The sequence below is a fragment of the Megalops cyprinoides genome, chromosome 17 (genome assembly GCF_013368585.1).
Source record: "Megalops cyprinoides isolate fMegCyp1 chromosome 17, fMegCyp1.pri, whole genome shotgun sequence".
Taxonomy (NCBI): Eukaryota; Metazoa; Chordata; class Actinopteri; order Elopiformes; family Megalopidae; genus Megalops; species Megalops cyprinoides.
The window spans coordinates 12120410-12145195 of NC_050599.1; the positions used below are offsets into that span (position 1 = coordinate 12120410).

Sequence of the window (24786 nt, forward strand, 5' to 3'; positions counted from 1 at the left end):
ATTGTTGACTGAATAAACTTGGCAGAACTTCCCGGGCTCCAGCTGCAGATGTTGATGAATGCACTTTTCTGTGGAACCCCCTCCAAGTTCATACCAAAAGCCAAGCTCTTTTGTTGAAAAGAGAGAAACTTCAATTCAAGTGATATGCATATATAACTACATCTGCCTTTGTACGGTGATAAAAAATGGGAGGTGGAAAACAAAAAAATTGCAGATGTGTATAAAATAACATGCTAAACATAGGATAAATTGAAATGTCACAGTATAAACTACTTTTAAAGTTAAATCTTTGGCAGGCAAAATGTTGACTGAATAAGAATTACCCTTTATCAGCTTGTCCTGTTCTTTTAAACCAGCCTTTCAACAATGCTTTAAGAGCTAAAGTTTGAGAAAAGATCTTTGCCAAGGTTAAATCCAATCTTTCCTCCATCGCCGAAAGCCCAGGCGTGAAGAGGTCAAGCAGGATGACTCTCAAGTGGATTTGGAGGGGGGTGTGAGCATTTGATGGGGATCCATGTGAGCCAGGGTGCTAATCAGACCTCTTGTCTCCTGGCAGATGTCCTGTGACACCGCGCTGGGGCCGGCTCCCCCCGGGAGCCCTCGGGAGCAGGGGGGGCCCTGGCTGGTGTGTCTGGATGACAGATTCAGCCTGGTCCACCGCATCAGGAGCAAGCAGTGTCGCGTCTACTCTCTGGGGTGAGTCTGGTACCCCCAACCCTACTAATGTGTACCCCGCGCTCGCTGGGAAGGGATCAGCGAGAGGTGGCTTCTCGTGGAGGAAGGGGGGGGGGGTGGGGGGTGGGAGTGGGCAGAAGAAAGAAGGGAGATGGGGGTGGGGCAGGGTGCTGACCCAGATCATCTGAAGAGATTAAGAACTCACGAGCAATGAAACCAATGGTTCGGAAAGCTTGGACAAGCAGCTTCTCTGTGGCAGAATTATTTGCTCACTGGCCTCTTGACTGATGGGGGAACAGATGGAGGGGGTAGGGGTAGGGTACATAGTTAATTTGGGTGTTGAGAGATGGCACAGGTGCATGTGTGTGTGTGTGGGGGGGTTGACTCACCTCTGCATTTACGGCTATTGTAGAAAAGGTCAGTTAAGGTGGGGAAGGGGGGTTAGCTCACCCCTTTCTCTGCTGGTGATGAACTGCCTTCACCTCCTGCCACACACAAGAACGACGGGGGTGTCACTGAATGCCAGATCCCCCTGAACAAAACGCCTGCGTGGCTTTAACAGGTCTATTAAAATAATTTGTCTGCTTATGTAAGGCAGTGTCAGCAAAGCCAGGGCTGTGTAGGCGCCCGCCCACTCTTTTAATGCTGCTTAATGTGCTCTTTGTCAAAGCAAATTTTAAAAGTCTGCGTGCACAACACACAATGCAATTATCCATTTACCTCCTATCCTGTGCTCAGAATACATTCATTCAAAGCGCTAATATAAGCTAATGAATCTACTGAATATGATGGTGGTGTCTGAATTAGCCTCGCATTTTACAGAAGCAGTGCCGTGTCAGTTTTGATGGATGATTTCAAGTCGTCTAGTCTCTGTTTTTGATGCTGACTCTTCTGTTGTGTTGACATTGACTAGCACCCGATTCATGTTTTGTGAAGTGAGCAGTGCATGTATCTTAGTCACAGAAACGTGACTCGACACGCTATCTCTTGGAAGCAAAGGCTTCAGGGCGATATGTTTGGCAGCGCTGTGGCCACAACCTCCAGGATGGCACGGTGACAAATACATTATGTGTTAATTGGAGCACATTCAACAGCTGTTGCATTATAAGTGTGGAACACGTCCATGAGTGAGAGACTATTGCATTTGGCCAGCTGTGTGGAGAGCCTGTCTCTGTGGATCTGCTGCTGCCTATTAAGATCTACCTGCTTACCCGAAGCGGCCAGCCTGGCTGCTAGAGAACATCTTTGTGATTCTGCTGCTGTCCACAGTGTGATCACTCTTGCTGCCAGAGGGCACAGAGAGGCAGTGTGAGTGACCGGTGGGAGACAGGAGCATGGATCCTTTGCGACTGGCAGAGGAGCAATCCAGTCATTCAGATTTGTAATAGCAGGTGAATGAAACACATGCTATGATTGCATTGCATTACATTATTGTCATTTAGCAGACGCTCTTATCCAGAGCAACTTACAAAGGTTACAGTTTTATCAATTTATACAGCCGGATATTTACTGAGGCAATTGTGGGTTAAGCACCTTGCCCAAGGGTGCAACAGCAGTGCCCTCTAGGGGATTCGAACCAACAACCTTTTGGTTATGAGTCCTGCTCCTTGCCACTACATCACACTGCTGCTATGATAGTATATTTATGATAGTATAATGTTTAAATGTAATATTTGTACTATATATGTTCAAATATTTCATCTTTAATGTGAACATGTGACTTTTCTTATTATGTTCTTAAAAACAAAAATAAAAAAACAACAGTACCAACATCTGGCCAAGTGGAAGTAACATCTTAAATAAACCTTGGTTGCAGTTCATTTGACTAACGACAATTTAAATAATTAAACAGCCCGCCCTACCCCCACCCACCCATTTGGGTTAATCGCATCACCGGTGGAGCTCAGTATGCACCAGAGACCAGCTTTCTCATCATCTGGATGCACAATAGGCCTTATTTTAATCAAGCGCTCTGCTTTGATCTCGTCCCACGCAGCTGGAAGTGGGCATACTGCCTTTTTTTTTTTTTAAACTGGGCTCTGACCTCAGCCTCACAGAGCTCCTTGGAGCAACCAGGGAAATGCCTTCCGAGACCCTGCCTTCTTCAGCATTGCAGTGGCTGATCATTTTTACAGGATAGGTCAATGAAGTCACTGACTGACTGAGGATGCTTTAATATGCCATTTTTCTATAGTGCTTTGAGGAAATGCCATGCACAGTAGATGTGTGTCCTCATACAAACTGCACCCAACATGGCTGTGGTTTATGCGTGTCACAAGAGACTTGATGCAGTTTCCTTTCATGTAATCAGATTTTTGTTGTTGCTGTTGTTTACTCATTGTTATGCATTATGCTAGCCTGTTTACCAGTCTGTGTTAGCCTTTCAGGCTAAATGTGTTTAGCCTCCAGTTTCAATTAAGTATCATCGCCTGCCTAAATTTCTCCAATGCCTTTCTTTTTTAGCTGCTCCCCAATTTGGGGGTCTTTGTTGCATTTTATACTTAAAAAAGCCACATACAAACCAAGTTATTTATTTACTCTGCTGTTACTGCATGCAATAGTCCAGTACCCACACTGAACTTGAGGTAAGTGTTAAAATGCAAACTCACTTTTGTAGTGCTCCTCCAGTTCCACTTTTGGAACCATGGATGTGTGGACCCTGTTCATCCACAACCAATTTAGAGAAGCGGCAAGTTGTACTGAGCTCTGGGGTACTCGTTAGGAGCACATTTGAAAGCAGTCAATGTTCAGGCTCGGTTACTTTCAACGTGCTGAAGGTCCTGGCACCAGTACATATATAAGAGGTTAACTCAGGCAAGAATCATTGCCTGCTAGCTATAGCATGATTGTAGTGTTGCTCTCGGCCAGTGTTGGTAGAAAACCAAGATATGGCGTAATACTATGGCTGTCTTCACATAATGGTTATGTCAACATTAAAATTCACTCACTTTGTTTCCGTATGTATAACTCCGTTTAGGCCTGTAAATGTAACATAATGCAGTGAGGTAATGCTGGTTTTAATGGCACAGTTTGGCTGCAATCGCGCTAAATCCCCCACTTTGTAGTAAATCAGGCTTCGCGCAATCTGTAATTACGGAAAATTATGAGAATGTACCTGCCCCTTTAAGTGATTCAAAGCTGAAGTCTTTCTGGTCGTAACGACCGTGCCCCCAGGTAATGTATCCCTGGCCTGCACCGCTCTTCGCTGGTTTATGAGATTCATTGTCTCTTCTGGATCCGTGCCAGGAGGACGGAGCCCAGCTCCTCTACTTTCCCCCCGCGGAGGCAACAGGCCAGCGCTTGTCTCCAGAAAGTCTCTCCTAATGAAGAAGTATTTGAAAGATAAAGGGCTATTTTTACAGGCACGCAGCGGATGCCGAAGGCTCCCATATCTCAACCATTTTTTTTTTTTTTTTTTCCCCTCCCATCTGCAGAGACACGATGGAACACGGACCCGCGAGAGGGGAACCGAACCAAGCTGTTAGCGAAACACAGGGTTTAATTGGGGTGGGAGCGTCGGGTCATTTGATTGCTGCAGCATACGGCGCGCGGAGTGTGTCCGCGGCAGGGCGAGCAGATGTTCCCTCATTGGCCAGCTGTGGGGGGAGCCGCGTGAACTCGGCTGCAAGGGGGCGCGGCTTAGCGGGCAGGCAGGCTGTCAGCTCCGCCTGGGCCCTGAAGGTGGAGCGTGACCGCAGCGTGTTATTAATGTGTTTCGGCAGCTCCGCTCTCGGGATGCAAGAACGGTGTGTTTGTGTGTTTGTGTGTGTGTGTTTGCGTTTGTGTGTGTGTGTGTGTGTGTGTGTGTGTGTGTTTGTGTGTGTGTGTGTGTGTGTGTGTGTGTGTGTGTGTGTGTGTGTGTGTGTGCATACATGTCTGTGTGCGTGTATGTGTGTGTGTGTGTAAACATGAGACACCTACTATCTACTGCCATTGCAGGATTGTGACTGGTTATGTTTATTCATATTTATTTGCATGTGTCAAGCTCCCTTGCCCATTCAGTTTGAAGAGAGTAATTAAACTTGAATGAAGTACAAAAGTAATGTAGGCCATCAGTATCTGTCCACCCTTCCATTCTCAGAATTTGTGAGTTGATGGTGGTTACAGTGACAAGGCGGTGTGCTAAAGGGAAGGGACATTCCTTTTCTGAACAATAAATAACCAGATCAGAGATTACTGAGGCCCTGCAGAGTGTAAGATCCATAGACCCCACACACCCCCACCCCCGCCCCCCAGGGACTTCAGAGATAAGGCTGTTGACTCAAGGCGCAGGAGTCTTCTAAAAGTGTTTAACTACATCACACAGGCCAATTCACCCAATCATCTGTCTTGTTCCTCTGGTGGTGGTAGATCCAGCAACATATGGTCACTATTAGTTTATGGAAATGAAAGAACCCACCATCTGGGGAAAAAAAGATGGATTATCTCTACAGGTATTTGATCTGTCCCCGCTGTCTCCATGCTGGAATCACATGAGAGAGACTCTTTGTTGCTGGTAGAGATAACATTAGACAACGTCCTGCTGTAATCTTAGTCCATTAGAGATGTGTGGATTGGCCCTCTGTATCTAGGCCTGGGTTCTGGCAGCCCGGTGTCTAAATATAGCTATTTAGAGACCACTCCGCGCTGCAGTTGACAGCAGCCTGCAGGTTCAGCGAAAGGCACAGGCCTGTTGGTCACCTCAATGTCACAGCAACGTTCTTTCAGTCCAGCCGGTCCTCCCGAGCCGAGCTGGATGTTTTAAGCATAGCGGTGTGATGTTAATTATTTTCAGGTAACAAAGACATCTTAACAGCCCCAATGGAAATGTCCACAAGGGATAAGAGCAGATCAGCCGTGAAACTTTGAAGGCAAATCCCAAGGCTGTAATTAAAGTGTCTGCAAATAATTCACTCAAAAGCCTGTCTGCTCAGGCCTCCTGATAAATTGTGTTTTACTTTGAAACATTAAAGTGTATTACAGCAGCTTGGAAGAAAGTGTTTTGACAATAGGTTAGGCATCTTGCACCAAGGACCTGTAAATTCCCCAGTCAGCTGTGCTTATCCATTTCACACAATGGTATATGTATCCAGCAAAGTGAGGAACATTGAAGGCATTGAAACAGCCATTAACTGTTGGTAGGGCTTTCTCTTCTGAGCTGCTACTCAGGTAAGCATGAGGGGAATCTCAGGGAAAGGAAGTGCTCATTTTCATGTGAATGTGGCACAGGAAGGACCCTCTTGTGGAAGGTTAAAAGGGCTCTTATGTCCGGATGGAAAAAAAGGGAAGAGCTGAGGCCTCTGAGAAACAGCGGAGGTGGTCATGTTGTTGAAGTACATAGTGTTCCTCCATGTTACTAAACCGTGACCACAGCTTTTAGGATATTTTCCAGAATCTCAAGGCCACTTCGGTAAAACCTTAAAATATATCAGTATTGTCCCCCCCTTGCCAAATCTGTGCGTATCACATGTGGCATCTATTTGACTGTTTGTTGTGCTCTCCCCTTGCCAGCAGTGGTGTAATTCCAATTAGAGGAATGAGCCCATGAACAAAAACACCTCACCTAAGCTGCAGGAGCTCATTGTTGCCTCCTTACTATCAGCTTCTTACCCAATGACTCACACTTTTAATAGCACACAAAGCAGAGAGTCAAATTTACTCCCCAGCCCAGACAGAAAAACATGCTTGCAGATAATTATTTCTCTGAGGCCCTCCAAAGACACACACAATCAGGGTCAACTGTCAATTTAAAACTATGTAACAGATAGGCCTAAAATGGTTAGCCCTGTGTAAAAGCTGCCTCTGTGGAATTACTCACTGGCAATTCCCTGAAACCTCCAACAAATGGTGTCAACCCCGTACCTCTGAGGAGCAAATTGGGCTCGTTCGCAGAAGGAATTCAGGAGGCAAAAAAAAAAAAGAAACTGCGAACAAATGTGTTTCATGATTATTCTCTCTTCTTCTCTCTCTAAGGCTGGGAATGGAGGACAAGCAGCTCGAGGGCAGCCTGGCAAAGGCTGGATGCGAGGTTCACTGCTTCGACCCCAGCATCAAACAGGCCCACCTGCAGGACTCAGACATGTGGCACCACCGCCTCTCTGTGGACTGGAGGGACCCCAACCCTGCCATCCCCGCCCAGCAGCAGCACAGCAACACCAAGAAGCTGGCCACCATCTTGAACGACTTTGGCCACAGGAAGGTAAGATGGCAGAGAGGAGGCGTGAAACAGAACAACTGCTTACTCACACGGAGCACACTGCAGAAACGAAAGAAAGAAATAAATATATCTGTGCGAGCAGTGATTACTTGGCCCCAGCTCAAGCAAAATATGTATATTATTTTCAGGCCAAAACTCAAAGATTCCTGTTATCCCCTCAGGGGAATTTGATCAGGCAATACACAACCGCCTACAAAACCAAGCAATTACTCATGAAAATGTATTTGAAAGGGATCTGTGCTTATCCTTGATTCAGCGAGATGTTTTCTGAGGGCTATGACGGCAATGTAAAAAAGAAAGCCTCATGTGATCCCCTCTACAAACAAGTTAATAATCTGACACAACAGGCTACGAAAAATGTCAAATACATTAAAAAAAATTATCACACAGCATCTTACTTCTAACTATTAACTATTTTTCTTCTCACCAATCCACCAGCTGGTAAATATTCCATATATTAACATTATGTAAGGATCCAAAAAAGCTTTTTCCCTCTATTCAATTTTCATCAAATGGCTCAAATTATGCAAGAATTTCTATTTGCATAAGGCCGACCATTGCTATTTAATGACTGCGGGCCTCTTGGTTGTCAGTTTAAACTCTCATGTCTGCATTGATTCATATGAGAGGAACTGCCAGAGGGAAAAGGACTTAACTTCAGTGAATAATGATGCCTTCCAGAACTCATACGGTACACATAGGAAAATGTCCGATTATCATAATTTGAATTTATTAGATACATAGGGACCTGTCATTGATGAATGCAAGACTGCAAGATATGGGGTCCAGCACATAAAGATAAAACTTGGGTAGATACAGTACAAACCTCCCTCCTTTGAGGTTCCCGTTCTCTGTGGCCATATGGCTGGATGCCAAGAATGCCAAACACGGCCTCTCATCTGTATCTTACATGACTCTATAAAATAGAATCTGTCCAGCTGCATTTTTTTGGATTTATGTAACATGTCCCTAAAGGCTAGTTCTTGCTTAGGCATCAGTGATCATTTTCATTTCAGACAAGGACATCAGATTAATGGAATTGCTGAAAATACAAATTGGATTCTAGAATATAAAGCCCACACGCATCGTAGAAATGCACATTATTTGCTTTTTGGTGCATGAAGGTGATACAATTTAATTTACACATTCGGTGCCGGGCGGAGATGCAGGGCTTACATTGATGCAAAGGAATATTACTTGAGCTAAAGAATCAAAAGCTGTTAGGTCATTTGTGTTTATGGTGGCGTGGGGGGGCAGTGGGTGCAAACTACAGGATCTTTGTAACCAGTTTTAGATGTTGAGTGACGCACACACTTCCAAATAAGACGTTAATGTGAAAACACGGCGTGCAAAAAGAACAGCCACCTACTTTTCCATCTAATTTGTTATGTCCACTGCACGACAGGAAACCAAGGAAACGTACAAAACACTTCAAAGGTCAACATAGCATTTCTTTGTATTTCTTATCGGCGTTTGCATGACTCATGCTTGCTGCTGAGCATTAGTACTGCTTTCACTATTGCAGTGCTGGCGCACTTGAGACCTGATCTTTTTTGCTATTGTATTGAATGGAAATTTGATCAGAAAATATACAAAAATATTGATCTGTTGCGGGTTCCCACTGTAGTTGTGGTGATGGATGAACATGGCATTGACAGACAGAAGAGAACATATTGAAATAATTTTGTGGTGGGAGAAATGCAGTTCCTGAAACTGGATACATTTTTCTTTCTGAGTTATTAAAGGGTCAAAAAGATAATACTGATGGTATAAGTGGAAGATTTAATTGTAACCCATGCAATTGTAATGGTTATGTTTATAGTGGAGTGTTACTAAACTTGCAGTAGTCCATGAGAAGACATAACAAGTTGTAATGCTCCTCATAACATCTCTGAAGACCAGAGGCCAACTTACAAAAGGTTTCATTTCCTTTGATACATGTGGAAATAAAAAGAAGGTATATTTCTACAGACAGGTCTGTGCATCTCACTGTCTAACTCCCTCAGCCAGCTGTTAGGCCATTTCCAGGACAAAAGCTGTATTATGCATAAAAAATGCTTCCAAGTGCCTCAAGTTGTTTTGCCATTAAAGAAGAATGAAACGCTATTTGAATTTGATATTCCTTGAGATAGGAAGTGATTAAGGAGTGAGTTATTCTGCAAGAATACTTTAAGATTCATCCCGATCACTGGGTGGGACCCTGCTGAGAGGTAATTCATGCATTCCTTCTTCCTAACGAGCAAAATCCTGGAAAAAAAACATAAAATAAGTCTTATTCATGAATCATTCAGATTTTTATACATTATACATTACATATAGACATGATTGGATATACACATCTTAAGGAAGCTGCATCGCAAACTGGCAAAATCTACATACATATGGGAAAACACTACTCTTTTGATGTGTGTATATTCAATATTTTAAATCAATGGAACAGAAGCATAATTAATCGAAGGCATGAAAACCACATTCATGGATTCTGTTATGTAAAGGATATTGAAAAAAATGAAGAATCTATCTTGTCTTCTTATACTGTCCTCTGTATAATACATCATGCCCTCCATATTTTTCATACCCCTGACTAAACAGCAAAAAAAAAAGAAAAAAGTATGATCATGACAATGATCATTAATGATAATTTTTTTCTACCTATTTTTTTTTTTGAAAATGTTATACCCTAATCTTAATAGCTTTGTGCAGCACAAGGTTTTTGTAGCTTGTTTCTGTGCCTGTTTAGTTAGCATGTAAGCAGGTACTGCAGAGGTCGGACACAGTAGTGTGGGGTAGTGTGTAAGGAACCAGTCTTGTAACCAAAAAGTGGTGAGCTACTGCTGTAGGGCTGAGTGAAGAGCTCAACCTGCATTGTCTCAGCAATGCCTTTGTCCAGGGTGAACTGCATCACTCACAAACTCATACATTGCTAGTGCATATGTCTGCCTACTTGCTAAGCAACAGCAGAGATCAACTCCTTAGTCAATGGGGTCACAAAGCTAATGCATTTCTCTGAAGAAAGCAATAGAACTGCATACTGAGATAAACACCATCTAGCTGCTTCGATTGCAAGGAAAATTCTGTTGGAGTACCTTATGTTATGTGCTGCATGCAAGTTTCGCGGATGGAGGGCTATTCAGAATCTAGAAGTTCTGCAGAGAGGAAAGAACTGAGTAGCCATGGGGAACCACTCCTACACTCACAAACAATGAGCAATCAGATATCAAGCAGTTCCCTCTGCTCATATCTCAACACTGTAGACATACCCTCACAGGGCCAAGCTGCTCAGCTTCTAATCAGTGATTAACTCTAATTAATATGCAGTGGATTCTTTTCATGTATTTGATACATACATGTGACAATACTATGTGCTGTTTATGCTCTGCATGCACGTCGCATGTTTTTTACCTGGCCCTTTCTACCTAATTGTTACCTGGCCCTTTACCTTTGCAGTTTGTTTAGACTGTGAAATTTATTTTTTTTATCTTTCACTGTCCTGCATTGTTTGTTTGGAGAGATAACCTTTGTCCTTAATTTCCCATTCATTCGCAACGTAAAAAAAAAAAACGTAACGTGCTATTGATGGATTTTTAGGGGCCATTGTTTACACAGACTTGTCAAACGTGTTTTGTTGAAGAGGAGATGAATGTACTTAATTTCATGGTAATTATTTTTAACAACTTAAGACAGCTAGGAAAATAATTACTCGCAAAGTTTTGATAAACAATGACTCATGTTTCGCCGTCCGTCATCAGGGATGTAGAAAAGCCCCCTGATTGATGACTGACGTCTCGCCGATGTGCGTGTTGTGCTAATCCTGAAAACTCATATATTATTCATCGAGTCTGCAATTGTTTCTACTTTTCTACGGGAGATAATATAGGCTTTGGTTCTCCTCTGTGCTTGACAAGGATGTCATTTACCAGATTAACATACAGGCTGTATCTCCTTCAGAATGAGGCAGACCATGTGACTCTGCAGGCGTAACAGCCCTGTAAATTCTCCTTGTGGCTGATAAATGTGAAAACCTGTGTCTCCTGTTGCTTCTTCATTAAAACAGGACTGAAAGCTTGTCGGCTTCGGTGAGGCCAGATGGACCTTGCCGAGTTTCAAACATGCAATACAGACCAAGCCACAAACTCATAATTAATCATTATGAGTCATAATTGATCCCAACAAGTGCCTTAACACTTCAAAAGCATTGTAAACCGAGGTGATATATAGATGTTTTAACTGCATGGTCCAGTAATAACGATTTGCTTTCTATTAAGTGCTATACGCCTGCAGGTTTCATATTCCAGAGAATTCCTGGAGGGCCTCCTTGGCTTTCATTCTGTATAAAGGTTCAGTTACTTGATGTAATTGCTGATGTAACATAGTAAGCACAAGATGAAATGTGCTTAGCTGCCGTGGGGAAAGGGTCTGTGCCCATGTTCTCAGAGATGTGGATGCATGTCTTTTGGAAAGTGTGTAGAAGTATTATGTTACATAGGACGCAGAAGTACTTGGCCTTGGGTGTGCACACAGCACAAAATATGGATTCCAAGTTCCAATCTCACAGCTGCAGACCGTGACAAGCATTGCATTCATCTCACATTGAATGAGTTTTTTGGTGAAAACTATCGTACATGTAATATGATATTATGAACATAACTGTTTATATAATTGCTGTTTTCTAAAATAAAAATAGTTGTTATTGTTTGGACATGTTAAAAAAAGAATTACCTAAAATCAGCGCAGTTTTTAGATTATCCTTCAACAGCCAGTTTCTAGAGGTAATTTCATAGAGTAATCTATGTCAAGATTAAATAATTTAAAAAATGTCAGGATTAAATAATTTAGAAACTGTCAGGATTAAATTAACTAAGTATCACAGAAAAAATCCATGCACAATAGTGAAACAAACAGAAGATTCTTATTTCTTTGTCTATATGAAAACACCAATGGCTAACAAAAGGATAAACTGGTAACCAACAGTTAGAGGTCCATTTGATACCGGTATTTGACTGAAACACATACACATAGAATACAGAATATGTTTTGGCCATGTGCTTCACAATATGCATATTCTGCAATACTTAAAAGATACACATGCAGTCATGGTGTATGCTTATTTCATTTTATGTATTGCTGAGAAAATATGATCAGAAATATTTAAACATATTACACGAAAGAAACATACCCAAGACTCTGTGCGTGAAACTATTGTGAAAGATGATGGAGTGAAAGTTAAATGTGATTTTTTGAAAAAAGGAGTTTGGTCCTCATAATTTCAGATTTTTCTAAATCTAGAATCCAGGAACTCAATTCATCTCTAAAATATGAATGTACTCCTGCAAAAAAATCACACAGAAGTTTCGGTTCACATCGATATTGCTAGAGTGCGTAATATGAGGAGAGTTGCACAATCCCATTTGGTAGGCTGATGCAGACATCTGGCACTAATTCATTTATAATGACTCGAGTTTTGATAAGCTGATTAATATTAATCAGGGAGGTTTTGGCTGGATGGAGCCTCTGTGAAAAATCTGGCACGTGATCAGCCTTTTGAGAGAACTTTCCCTGCACAGAATACAGGTGACGCACCCCCCGTTTCCTTGTTTGCCGTCTGGTGGAGAGGGACCCTGGGAGCCAGAGACAGGCTGATTTACACCGCTGCCTTAATGACATGTGCACACTACAGCAGCACCTTGGCGATCGCCAGGTTTCCTGTTGGCCGCTGATATACGGTGGCCAGGCTCCATTCTCTCACTTCCTTTGTTCAAAACATAAGAGCCTGCTTTTTCGCCTCTAAAGATGGCAATATATTAACAGGTGGCAAATGTTGCCAAAATGGCACAATAGTCTAATTAAAGACAAATAAAACGTGAAATGAGAGAAACACAGGTTTTCATACAATAGTGGTGAGTAATCAGGGGTCTTTGTCTTTGCTGGTGTGAAGGATGTTGAGGGAAAAGCAATACTTCACTACCTCTAAAGCGTTTTTCAAATGCTGGGTAAATATTATCAATCGTCAGCTGACAGGCGCAGAATGTTAAGCGGTTCAAGATGTGCACAAAATGTAAGGCCTCAGTCTTAATTATAATCACAATAATCACATGTGCGTCTGACTGTGTGTGGCTTTGTGTGCATACATTGGCATATACAGTACCAGCCAAACGTTTGCACACACCTGATTAAGATAATGGGAAACATTCATTCAAAGACATTTTAAACTTAAGACTTATACTTAAATGCTTGATATTTGTTTCTTAGACCAAATATAAATAGTGAAGTTGATGCCTGTGTATGAATTTCTTTCCAAAAAATTTTTTTTGTGGCTACTTTGCAGAATCTAAAATGTAAGGTAGTTTTTAGTTTTAGTTTGTTTTTTGGTCAATGCATACTTCCATTTGTGTTATTTCATAGTTTTGATGTCTTTACTATTATCGTAAAATATGGAAAATAGTAAAAACTAAAGAAAAACCTTTCTATGAAAAGGTGTGTCCAAACTTTTGACCATTACTGTATTTAGATATAATATTCTCCAGGCTCAATAGTAACTTTGGCAGTAGTTTCTAGCATTTAAATGCATGTTATTTGAAGTTGGTGACCCCATCGACTGAACTTCCGTGTCTCTGAAAGTGATATCCGGGGGATGCAGTTTAATTCACTCCCAGGCTCTGGGACACTGCAATAGAACTTCTCAAGCATGGGGATGAAATGACCGCTTTAGTCTGGATTCCTTGCGAGATCCCTGTGGGCAGAACATAATTGAGACCATATCATTCACCCCAAACCAGCTGGCCTACTTTGCCAGCTCTGTATGTATCACTGATGGCCTTTCTCCATTGCTCATCCCCAAGCTCTAGGGAGGCAAAATATTTTTTTTCGCTGTTCTAATTTTGCACTTTTTGTGGTGTCTGATACAGTTGGAGATCTCTCACTTCCCAGCCGAAGTTATCCATGCCATATGGTGGTGTTTATGGAGGACCGCCATGGAATAGGCTGTGGCTTTTCCAGAAGGCTGTTTGATGCTCATTTTATGGTCATGGAAGAATTTAGAACATGTCAGTTCATGCCCAGTTGCGATGGGCTGAATAAAAAAAAAACTGTATGAAGCACCTGTATTTCATTTTTAATTACGACAAACATTGCTAAAGTTGATGAAAAACATGACCTTACCACAAAATTAGCTGAAGTGTGGACTGCCATAGCGAATAACTGTTTTTACACTGTGGAAAATATTGTCTAAAATGTCAGTAAGCCCTAAAAGACTTTTTAAAATCAGTCCTCTTCTGATGACTGCTAAAAAAATACAGTTTAAAACTCAGGAGGAAATATGGGAATATGTCCAACAGGTCCTTGTCTCACCTCTGCCTAAGAAGCTTGTGTAGAACTGCAGTGAAATCTCCCTTCTCCTACTGTCCTGAAAACATTTGAAAACATTCAAATGCACATTATTCAACCAACAGCCCCACAAGGCTAGCCACTCAACCGAAACCTCTCTTCTTTTAATGACTGAGTCACTCCACTCTGCAAAAGTGGCACAGCTGAAAACCAGGTTCCCTGAACTCTGATATTATATATCTCAGGCACTGCAGTCAGATGGATCTTTCTCTCTAGGTAATCTGGAGTGTCCAAAGTGTCCCACAGCATTTTCACACAAGTCCACCTGGGCTCTGGGCTTGGCCCCTTCTGTTTGCCCATTACACAAGCCCCCTTGGTTCTGCTATTTCTTCTCATGGCTTTTTTAGCATTGCTATACTGATGACAGCCAAGTCTTCCTCTCCTTTCCCCTTATCTTGGAGACAATTCTCATCACACTTTGCAATCTCAATATCTCATAGTGGATGATGAAACAGCATTAAAACCCAACCTTGCCAAAAATGTGTTGCTCTACCTCCCAGCCAAATCCTCACTCAGCCACAATCTCTCCATTACTCTTGATAATACAACAGTGTCTGCATCTAAATCTGCCAAGAACCTCCGTGAGACACCGGGGAAGCAATGCTTCACTGATAATATAGCGTCATTGATCTGGAGCTGTAGATTTTTTCATCCGCAGCTGAAGAGTCTGCACATTTCTCACATCCCAATGGATCTGGCTCCTAGTCCTGGCCTTTGGGTTCTTTGGCATGGACTAATTAAGCCTCACTTGCATGTCTTCAAAACAATAATTTCTAAACAATTTCACACTAAATTTGGAAGGTTTTTGCCCATTTACTTTCTGCTCACCATCTGTTTGCTAACTGTGGTACTTTGAGAAATAGGTCATGCTTAATTAGCAGGTAGCAATGAATTTATCAACTGTTCTCAAACCGTATAAATAGACTGTTAAAATAAAGTGTGACGAAATTCAGAAGGCATTGGAAATTGATCTTCCATAATGGCTCAAGTGAAACTAGGGCATCATATAAATTGGCCTCCTGCATGCAAAGGAAGAATTTCTCTTTAAACAATTTGGCCCAATGATGAGGCATAATGAACATGACTGCAGTCAAACACTGGGAGCTGTGGAAAACACACTCCTTTTTTACAATGTGAAAGGCAAACAACCGGTTCTCTCGAGAGTCTACATTGTTAAGAGAGAATGGTTAAACAGATTTCTAACAATGGCAATTTATAAATAAGGGAGAGGGAGAGCTGAGAGGCAGTGCACTTCCAAAAAGCCAGCCTTAAATGGTGCTGGAGGAGTTTGGAGCACATCCAATGTTTTTCTATAAAACTGTTATTCTGAAACTTGGTACACAACAAGCTGACAGTCTGGCCTGCTGGCATGGTTGAAGGTAGTTAGAGTGTTGTAACACAGCTGTCGTGTTCAGCCTGTTGAGTCTTCGAAGTCTTCACTGGAAACTCGTTCTAACTGGCATAATGGCATGACCCAATGAAAGGAACTTGCTGGCACCACTTAGCCAATCAAAGATCACCATATATTTGTGAACAGACAGATGAAGCCAGCGGAGTAACAGCTGTTTTAGAGGCACTACAAAAGAAATCAGAGTGACAGAGGATGTTTCCATAAATTGTAGTACGTGTATACCCAAATAAAATGTTAAAAACCTCTGCAAAGATATATCCCCAGATAGACTCCACATCATTTGCCAAGATTTCCTGTTTTTCCCCAAATTACACTGCGTCAGACTTTGACAGTCTGTTCACTGTGGCAGCCTCAGATCTGAAGTTACAAACGTACAGAAATAATGTGAAACTGTATGTTCTGTAAGAGGCCCAGTTGGGATTCCGTGAAGCACTTGAAAAATAACAATAATGATATTAATATTTATAGCGTATTAAGCTGACCTCTCTCTCCTTGCTCAGATCGACGTGCTAAAGGCCGACATGGAGAGCGCGGAGTGGAAGATCTTGGAAAACCTGATCTTGGAGGACGTGCTGGAGGACATCGGGCAGCTGCTGCTGGAGGTACACTTGCACTGGCCTGGGTTCGAAGTGAATGGGGATGACAGCACAGTGGTGCGCTACTGGTACAGCCTGCTGAGAGAGCTGGAGCGTCACCACTTCCACCTGTTCTACAGCCACAGTGACATCAGCAAACCCCGCCTCTTCCTGCACAGGAACCTCTTCAATGCCAGCAGCAGCTACACTCTAGGCTGGGTCAACACCAGATGGAGGCCATAGTAAAGACACTGACCGAGCAGTGTGTCTGGAGCATGATGGGAGATGTAGTTTGCATAGACTGCTTAAAAATCAAAAGCTAACTGCTCAAATTGTGAATTCTATACTAGTATACACTTATGAGGTCTGCAGGAAAAGGGAAAAAAAGCCTCCACCTCATTGAAGCTTTAAGTGGAAAAATGTTTGGATGTAAATTATCCAGTTAAAAGGAGCTGTCCCCATGCCCTTGTGTGGGTTGAACAATGTGCCAGCAGCCAAACTTTAGGACTCTTTCTGGAAATCATTTCGAATAATGGGATTAGGACAGAAACATTTGTTTGAGCATGCTTCGTTTGCCATGGAGATTATCCAGGAGGCTATATGGAACATTTCTTCGGAGGCAGGGAGATCTCTCTGTGAAATTAAGATACTGACTCACCCCTCTGTTGGAGGGGCCAAGCTTCCCAGAGTAGCTGCAGGCTAGCCCTGTTTTTAAAACCACAGCGAGATGCACCAAAGTCAAGAAACACGACGACTCGTTTAACCAAACATTTTTCACATTGCTTTAAAACGTGATGCTGCTCCGACAGCAGATTTTATAACTACCGTGTAGTTGAAGGAAATTTCTGAAATTGCTGGGAGGATTGTGGATTGTTTATTATAGATCCTACACAAGGACACTCCTGTCAGTCTGATTAGGGCACATTGAAGATGTGGAGAGAAAAAAAAGAACAGATTTTCATTAAAGTGCAAAACCCAACAAAATCCTGTGTGGTGCCTAATTATGTGAAGCAGAAATGCACTTTTCCTTAGTCAGCCCCGAGGACCATAATGAGTGAATGGGTTCCTCAAGGAAAGATTTCCTTACTCCACTCTTGAATAATCAAATGTCAAGCCGGCTACTCTCAGGATTAGTTCATTCAACGCGCCATTCCCATTCTTCTTTGCCACTGATTTTCAAATACAGAGAACCGGAGATCCTTTGTTCCTTTGAGGATTAAGGTATAAATCAATGCGAAGACCCAGCATTTAATTAAAAACGTTCTGATGTGACAAAAAAAAAAAAAAACCAGGGGGGAAACAAAGAAGTGTCAAACCCTTGCATGGAAATTAATGGAGTTATTTTGTCGGAACTTATTTCTGCTGAAACATTTTGGAATGTGAAAATAAAGCATTTGGGTCATACTGGGAGAGAGGAGCACTTTCCACCATCCAGGCACAGGAATGTACAAGCAGTAAACATATTCCTCCCTCACATTCCAGCACTGAGGTCCTGAGAGATGACAGCACACAGACCCCGTACAATGCTAACATGCAGTCATAAAGGTTCTCTTGTGGTGCCCATCCCAGCAACATCTGATGTGCTGGACAAAGACAGTACTGCTTTCAGTAATATGTTTCAGCGGCAATATCACACCTAACTGGTAGCTGAGGGGGCTAAGTCTTTTATAAACTCTGGTCTGTGTGGAGAAGATCCCTGACATGGAGTATCAGAGGACCCTTCTTTGTGACAACAGTCAATGTATGGATATTCTTGCCTACAACAGATGTAGCTTCACACATACAATACACTAACTATTCTGTTTATAGAGGTCGCATATATTCACTTACATGAAAAGGAATTCCAAGAGTTACACAAGAAAACCCACATTTTTCAAAGATTCTGACTGGAAATATACAAAAATTTATTTTCATAAAGGGGCAAACATGTGGAAAAAGTGTTTTTGAAATTCACAAATGAAAACACATAAGATGGTAGATAAGCAATGCTGTTAATGTGTTACGACAATACGATTCATTAAAACAAAGCTACTTTCTTTTAAAATTTTGTCTGAAGTGAGACAAGACCTGATCACCATCTCCTCTGCACTGACAGCACCCACGTGTGGAGAGCTGATTCTGCAGTAAAAATAACAGAACAGTAAGACTGGATGCCAGCCCTACTGGAACTCTGCGGGGCCACGAGCCCTCAGACGCCGCTCTAGTCCCACAGCTTGATCTGCCCGTCCCAGCCGCAGGTGATCACCTTGGAGGTCTCGTGAGGGTGCCACAGGGCGCTGATGCACACCTTGTCGTGGGCCTTGATGCGGTGGTACAGCTTGGTTGTCTTCCAGTCCCAGATGTTCAGCTTTCCGTCAGCATCCCCGGACACCACGTAGCTGTGGAAGAAACCAGATGTTGGTTAGTGTGCGGCAGCAAGTTGCTTCCTTTTAAAAATGGCTCTATTATATAACAACACCCCCCCCCCCCCCCCAAAAGAAAACCAAAAGAGCAATTCCAGCAAACATGAGAAACACAGTCAATCAGCGTACTCGTTTACTTTCCAGTCTGGTTTATATTTAGTGCAGAATTTGGATCGTCATCAACAATGCTGTCTAGATTAGCTTCTCTCCTCTCTGAAAAGCAGACCCTGGCTCCTGAATCAATTGAAGTGGATCTGAAATTGCGTATGAAACCAATTCTGTTAAACGCATGCTAATATGAGGCTTTCGGGCAGCTAAGTTTGTAAAGATAAATAACCGGAAAGAAAAACTTTTAAGAAAATTTGACATTTTGAAAGGAAATTCAGACACTTGCAGAGATTTATAGTTCTCTTTGGCGTAGAAGACTGCCTGAGAGTACTGAAGGTCACAGCAATGCTTCACAATAGCATGCTTTCAGTTAGTGCCCAGTTTTAAATCTGCAGTACCAGCACAATAAAGAAATTTGTGCACTGACGTTCAAGGTTAAATCATAACTGTCACTATCGCACGTCTTCCTTCAGTCGCAGTTTTTATCTCAGTGTGGTTAACTCCTGGAAGGAATGACCTTTTTGCTTCTCAGGAACCACTTCTTTACTAACACATAAACCACATCCCCGTGTAGCAGCTCCCATCTTTTCTGGCAGACGTTTCACATATGAAACTGCTTTTGCTTTCAGCCTCAGTAAACAAAAATAAGTAATAGTCCGGGTCTGATAGATAGTTCAGCCAAATGTCTTCACAACTGCTTTTCCTTATAAACCCCCCAAAAGGGGAAGCTTCTATGACATGTAGTCTAAATAAATATACATCATCCAATGCTAATGAACTGGACAAAAAAATTCCAGTACCCTTACAGGAACACTTATCCCTGTAACTTTTATATTAAACTTATTTAAACTACATCTATGGAGACTCTATTGAACAAATATCAGTAGTTTACCACACATTAAATTGGTATATCCTACTGGACCATAAAAAACATTGAAAATGTATGTAGGAAGAAAAAAACATCAGGGAAAGTGTTTAGTCAGATGTGCCAATCACATTCACGGACTGATCAAGTCAGATTCTTACAAGGCTGATTATAAATGGCCGATACATCCAAGCACTTTCCACTATTAAATGTCTCCTAAAACCACCATGGGTGCCGTCTAAGATTTTTTCAGACCCAACCAACAGTTAAAGTGTATTCTGCATGGATCTCTTGGTTTGAGTGGGTTTCAGAAAATTATATATTTTCACAACACCATCCTTTACATGGGTAAGATATCCTAAGAGTCTAACAACTATATACTACACATTCAGGCAAACAGTAAACTGCTTGGTAAATAAAATTAGCCTGTCAAGACAGCAGACTGTGTGGCCAGAGTCTCCTACCTCATGTCGGGGGAGAAGTCCACCTGGCAGGCATAGCCTGCCACCATATGTCCCTTGAAGATTTTCTTCTTGTTCAGCCGGAATCGGTTTTGCGCTCCAAAGATGAGGATCTGATTATCCATAGACTGGCAGGCCAGCCACTTACCTACAAGCATCCAAACACATGTGCTCTTAATTCAACTGGCAAGGCCAATGAGAGCCAAGCAAATAAACATTGTTATGAAATAAAAAAGAAAAAGAAAAAAAGACTGGTCTGACTCATCTGTAAATGGTTGTACCGTGCAGGCCGACAGCTGGGATTTAATGCATTTAATGCATATTGTTTTCTCGTTTTCCTTCCAACAAAAACAACACTCAAATACCCTCACCTGCGCATTTGCCACTCAAGGACTTACCGCCGTTAGCCGTTGCCAGCAAATTTCATGATTCGGTACACTTCATGAAAAGAACAGCCAGCACATCGTGGAAATAATAATCTTGGGGTTTTTTTTTGTTCCCCAGAAAGGCTGCCGCTATCACGAAATGCCAGTTGGGTGGGAATCAGAATATCTTGCCCAATTTCACTCGGTGCACTCACCACAAACCTTTGTTTGCAGAGAAAAAAAAACAGCTCTCGTGCTTCACTACTTTCTGTGCTCTGATAAAATGGTTCGCATTGAACATTCATAAATTATTCACTCAGAAAGGCAACAATAGTTGTCAAGACAAAACATGAACACCGCCAGAGGGAAAAGAGGGCCTATTTTGATTCCACATAAAACCTAAGTGTTAAAATATGCACACTTTTCCTTGAGAAAACAGACAGACATTTAGATTTGAAGTGAAGAATAAAAAATACAGCCTGGCTAACAATCAGAGCAAATGCCTGGTTAGTAGCATTGTGTGGAAAGGCAAACCCTACTCACCATTTGGCGACAGCGTCACGGCAGGCATGGAATGCATACTGGGCTCGGCGATGTATTTGAAGTCCACAGGAATGTCCCTGTAAACAACAGCAAAGTAAACAATGGAGGTGAGGACAAGCGGCCAAGGCGTGAGGGCGACGCTTTGTCTCTGCCACTTGTGCTCTGGCAGGGAGCGGCCCAGACAGAACAGGCGCATGAACAAAGAACTGTGACCTGGCCCGGCGCTAAAAGGGCCCAAACGCAGAGAGAGGGGAGCATAATTAAGGGGGCTGGGTGGGGGCGAGGAGTCTGAAATGTGCTCTCAGCACCAGAAAAAAAATGACAGGCACAGGGCTCATACACTGGCCCCCATTAAGGACAGATACAAGGCTTATACACTGTTCCCCATGATGGATAGATACAGAGCTTGTACACTGTTCCGTATGATGAACAGATACAAAGCTTAAACACTGTTCCCCATGAGGGATAGATACAAGGCCTGAGCACTGGTTCCTGCTATGAACATATACAAGGGCTACACACTGGTCCCCATTGTGGACATATACAAGGCCTATACACTGGTCCACACATGGTTCAGATGCTACTAGGGCTGATCCTCTACTGGGGAGAAGTAGTACAATAAAAAAAATAGCTAGTGCAAATTCTTCTCTGTAGCAGTGCTGTCACAGGGAGTCATTTCCCAGATTCACCATGGCGTGTGTGGTGGATAATCACTCGAACAAACAAATCAGCAGGGTCATCTGTTCTGCCACCAAGTGGCCAGCGAGTCTCCTTCAGACAACCAGATCTCATTCTACTGCACTGCCTGTATTTGCATTCAACACCAAAACGGGTCCGCTCTCTTCAAAGGAAGGACTTACTTAGCTAGTTACATTATCCGTGGTGCACCATCAATGCAATGACATCAATTTAAGGGCAAAAAATAGTAAGGAGTTACTTTTTAAGTCATTGAAGAAAGCATTTTCAGAAAGTTAATAAACCATTAACCACTTCCATTAAGGAAACTCTCACAATGTAATGGATATGTTTTGATATGTCTTGCAGAAGACCCCATGCCTTCCTTAGAAAAGTGCTTATCACTCACATCATAAAATAATCACATTTCCTAGGTCCCCATCTCTCTCCACTGGCCTCTAGACATGGTTCACATCTAATCCAAAGCCATGGCTCTGCACCTCTGAGCAGTAGCTCAGGACTGGCTCCAGCTTGCAGTCATCAAACCCCACACCCCTGCTATACCTCTGTGCTTCCACCCTTTGCCTACCTAACGGTCCCCCTACTGGTGGAATGCAAATCCCAGTCACAGCTCATCTCTACTCTCGCCCCCTAGTGGTGGAACAAGCTATCTGCATCAGTCAGAGCAGCAGAGCCACTGGCCACATTCTGGCACGGAATGAAAACTCACATCAGACCGCCTTAGCTCCCTGAACCAAGGCTCTTCTCTCACCCAACACTAACATACATAATGCCAGAGCTTCTTCACTGCTGGTGCGCAGTTTGATTGCTATTACAATACTCCTCTGTTTGGCTCCTTTTATGTTACCACGTTCATAACAGCACTTATGTAACGGTATGCTAATCTGACCTCAGCTATGTTATACATTGAAACTGTTATTAACCATTTTATACCTACACCACTTTTGTCTGCATTACTACATGTACTGGACACAAGTATCCGGTAAATGACTAAATGTAAATACTATCTGCCCAACACTTTCACATAAATGGTTAATTACCAATTAAGGACCTAGTACTTAATTTTACATATTGTTCATAAGCACAAACCATAAACCCAGGACTAAAAGGATTAGTAACAGATTCATTAACAGCATTATAATACAAGAAATTCAGATGTTGTGAATAAACTGAGATTTCACATGAAATGCTCCATTGGTACATAATATTCAGTTACATGTCAAACGTTTAGTTTTTAATTAAGCAAAGCACAGCACATTTAATACCAAACTACCCAACAAATATGCCTGTCCGTAACAGACAACCCTTTCTCATTTCCAGCAAGCAAAGTGAAATGGCTATTCATGCAAAAACATTTTTACTGAATGATCGGCTATGAGATAGTATCAGATGTAGCTGCCAAAGCCCAGAGAGAAAAGCTAACAGAACAGAAGTCACTGTGAGAACGGAATATATGAAATCCCATTCATTTGTTTAAAAGAAACAAGACTGCAATCCAATCCCGACTGTTTCCATGGCATGACCCCCATGGGACATTACTCAGTGTGAGCTTTTGTGCTCCCGCAGAGAACTGAAGATTACCTTTACCTCTGACCTTGTGAAGTCTTAAAAGGGCTACAGCAGCTAAAATGGCTCGTGAAAACATGTCCTGACTTCTTTTCTACTGGGAATAAAGACTTTCCAATCCAATAAGGGAAGCCACACAGGACAGAACACAACGTGTCTGCTTTTAAGAGGCTACAAGAGACGTGCGCTTATGGAAGCTCCGCACTGAATACCCCAGTATCACAGCGCACGGGGACAGCTGGGGCCTCCTCATTGTTAACAAGTCAAAATGGGAGCACACTCAATGGAGACCACCGCTGTGGGGAGCCTTCCAGGACACCAAGGGGTCGTCAAACTTCGCACTCGAACACAGACGCACTTCCTTCTTGAGCTCAGTGACCATTCAGTCCAATACTACACACACAAAAATAAAAAAGCTCCAAAAGGAACACACTTTCATGGTTATGTACTTACTGGAATCAAAACTGGCAGAATAACATCCGTCCCTCTCAACCCAGAGAGAAAATAATGCTATTTTACCCAAACTTCCTCAATATATGCACACCACAAATCAGTCTAATCTCGCCTGATAGAAAGCCTTAAGGCATGACTGATTTAATACTTTCTGCGAGATGCCAAGCCTCCCTGTATATGGAAAGTGTTATACGTGGAGTCGGAGATGATACGCCAAGGTCTCATAATGCACACTTGATCCTTTACAGGGACCTCTGGGCCAGGGTAAGCATACCAATGTCTATCACAGAAAGGACTGCAAGAAAGACAGAGTACAGCTGTGCATGCTAACACTCAGCGTGACCGGGGTTATTTCTTAAACAGAGCTTGTAAAGGTACTGGAGACTGGAGTAGGAAGCAGTAACTTAGGCGTCTGTGTGCGTTTCTCATTACGGCACAGGAAACTGGCAAAGAATTCCATTAGTGAGTACAGGTTTCAACAGGTGGAGGCAAGAGAAATGAAAGATTTGGGGGAAAAGAGAACCAAAATGAGAGGAGCTCTATCGGCTCACTACGCGACCCCCTCCGAAGCAGCCTTCATATACCGAACAAATATCACCGCTAGCTTTTTCGGTGTGTCACGGGATTGCAAGGGTTTCTTCCTCCTGCAAGACATTTTGCTGAACCACCTCCATGTATTTTGAGATTACTGTTGTCGCATATCATTAGTGGTAATAATACGCTTCAAGCCAACTTCTCCCCCGAAGAGGCTCAGTGGACAAGCTGTTATTTCAGCAAGACGCAGCATCTTACAGTGCTGTTTTAATAAGATTGAGGCTGGGTAAACACAATTGGCCGCAAGCGACTGAATCCGGAGAAAATAATCTGCCTACGCAACAGACATCTCACCAGGGGCACGCCAGCCTCACAGAAATCTCCTCCGAAAACAGAGGAACGCCATCACATTCCAAGGTTGCTTTTAGAACCAGCACTTTACAAGGAAAGGAAGCAAGTCAGGCACATTGTCAGGTTATAGTTTGGATACGCTTGAATATCGTGATCCAATTACACTTATGGGTGTAACCATAAAAACAGCACATTTTATATG

At 42.5% G+C, this 24786-nt stretch overlaps 2 protein-coding genes across 2 annotated transcripts in view; one reads left to right on the top strand and one right to left on the bottom strand.

Moving 5' to 3' along the window:
- mettl24 (methyltransferase like 24) overlaps nucleotides 1-17188 on the top strand; it is a 36873-nt gene extending 19685 nt beyond the window's left edge. Inside the window, exons 3-5 of the mRNA XM_036549483.1 lie at nucleotides 557-696; nucleotides 6628-6853; nucleotides 16166-17188. Coding sequence (XP_036405376.1) covers nucleotides 557-696; nucleotides 6628-6853; nucleotides 16166-16483 — 684 coding nt within the window. The 3' untranslated portion in view covers nucleotides 16484-17188. The remainder of the gene's footprint in view (nucleotides 1-556; nucleotides 697-6627; nucleotides 6854-16165) is intronic.
- A 78-nt stretch (nucleotides 17189-17266) lies between these two features.
- Nucleotides 17267-24786, bottom strand: part of cdc40 (cell division cycle 40 homolog (S. cerevisiae)) — a 30095-nt gene continuing 22575 nt past the window's right edge. Inside the window, exons 13-15 of the mRNA XM_036549482.1 lie at nucleotides 20985-21061; nucleotides 20080-20224; nucleotides 17267-18618 (exon numbers count right to left, since the gene is read on the bottom strand). Of these exons, the coding sequence (XP_036405375.1) occupies nucleotides 18441-18618; nucleotides 20080-20224; nucleotides 20985-21061 (400 nt within the window). The 3' untranslated portion in view covers nucleotides 17267-18440. The remainder of the gene's footprint in view (nucleotides 18619-20079; nucleotides 20225-20984; nucleotides 21062-24786) is intronic.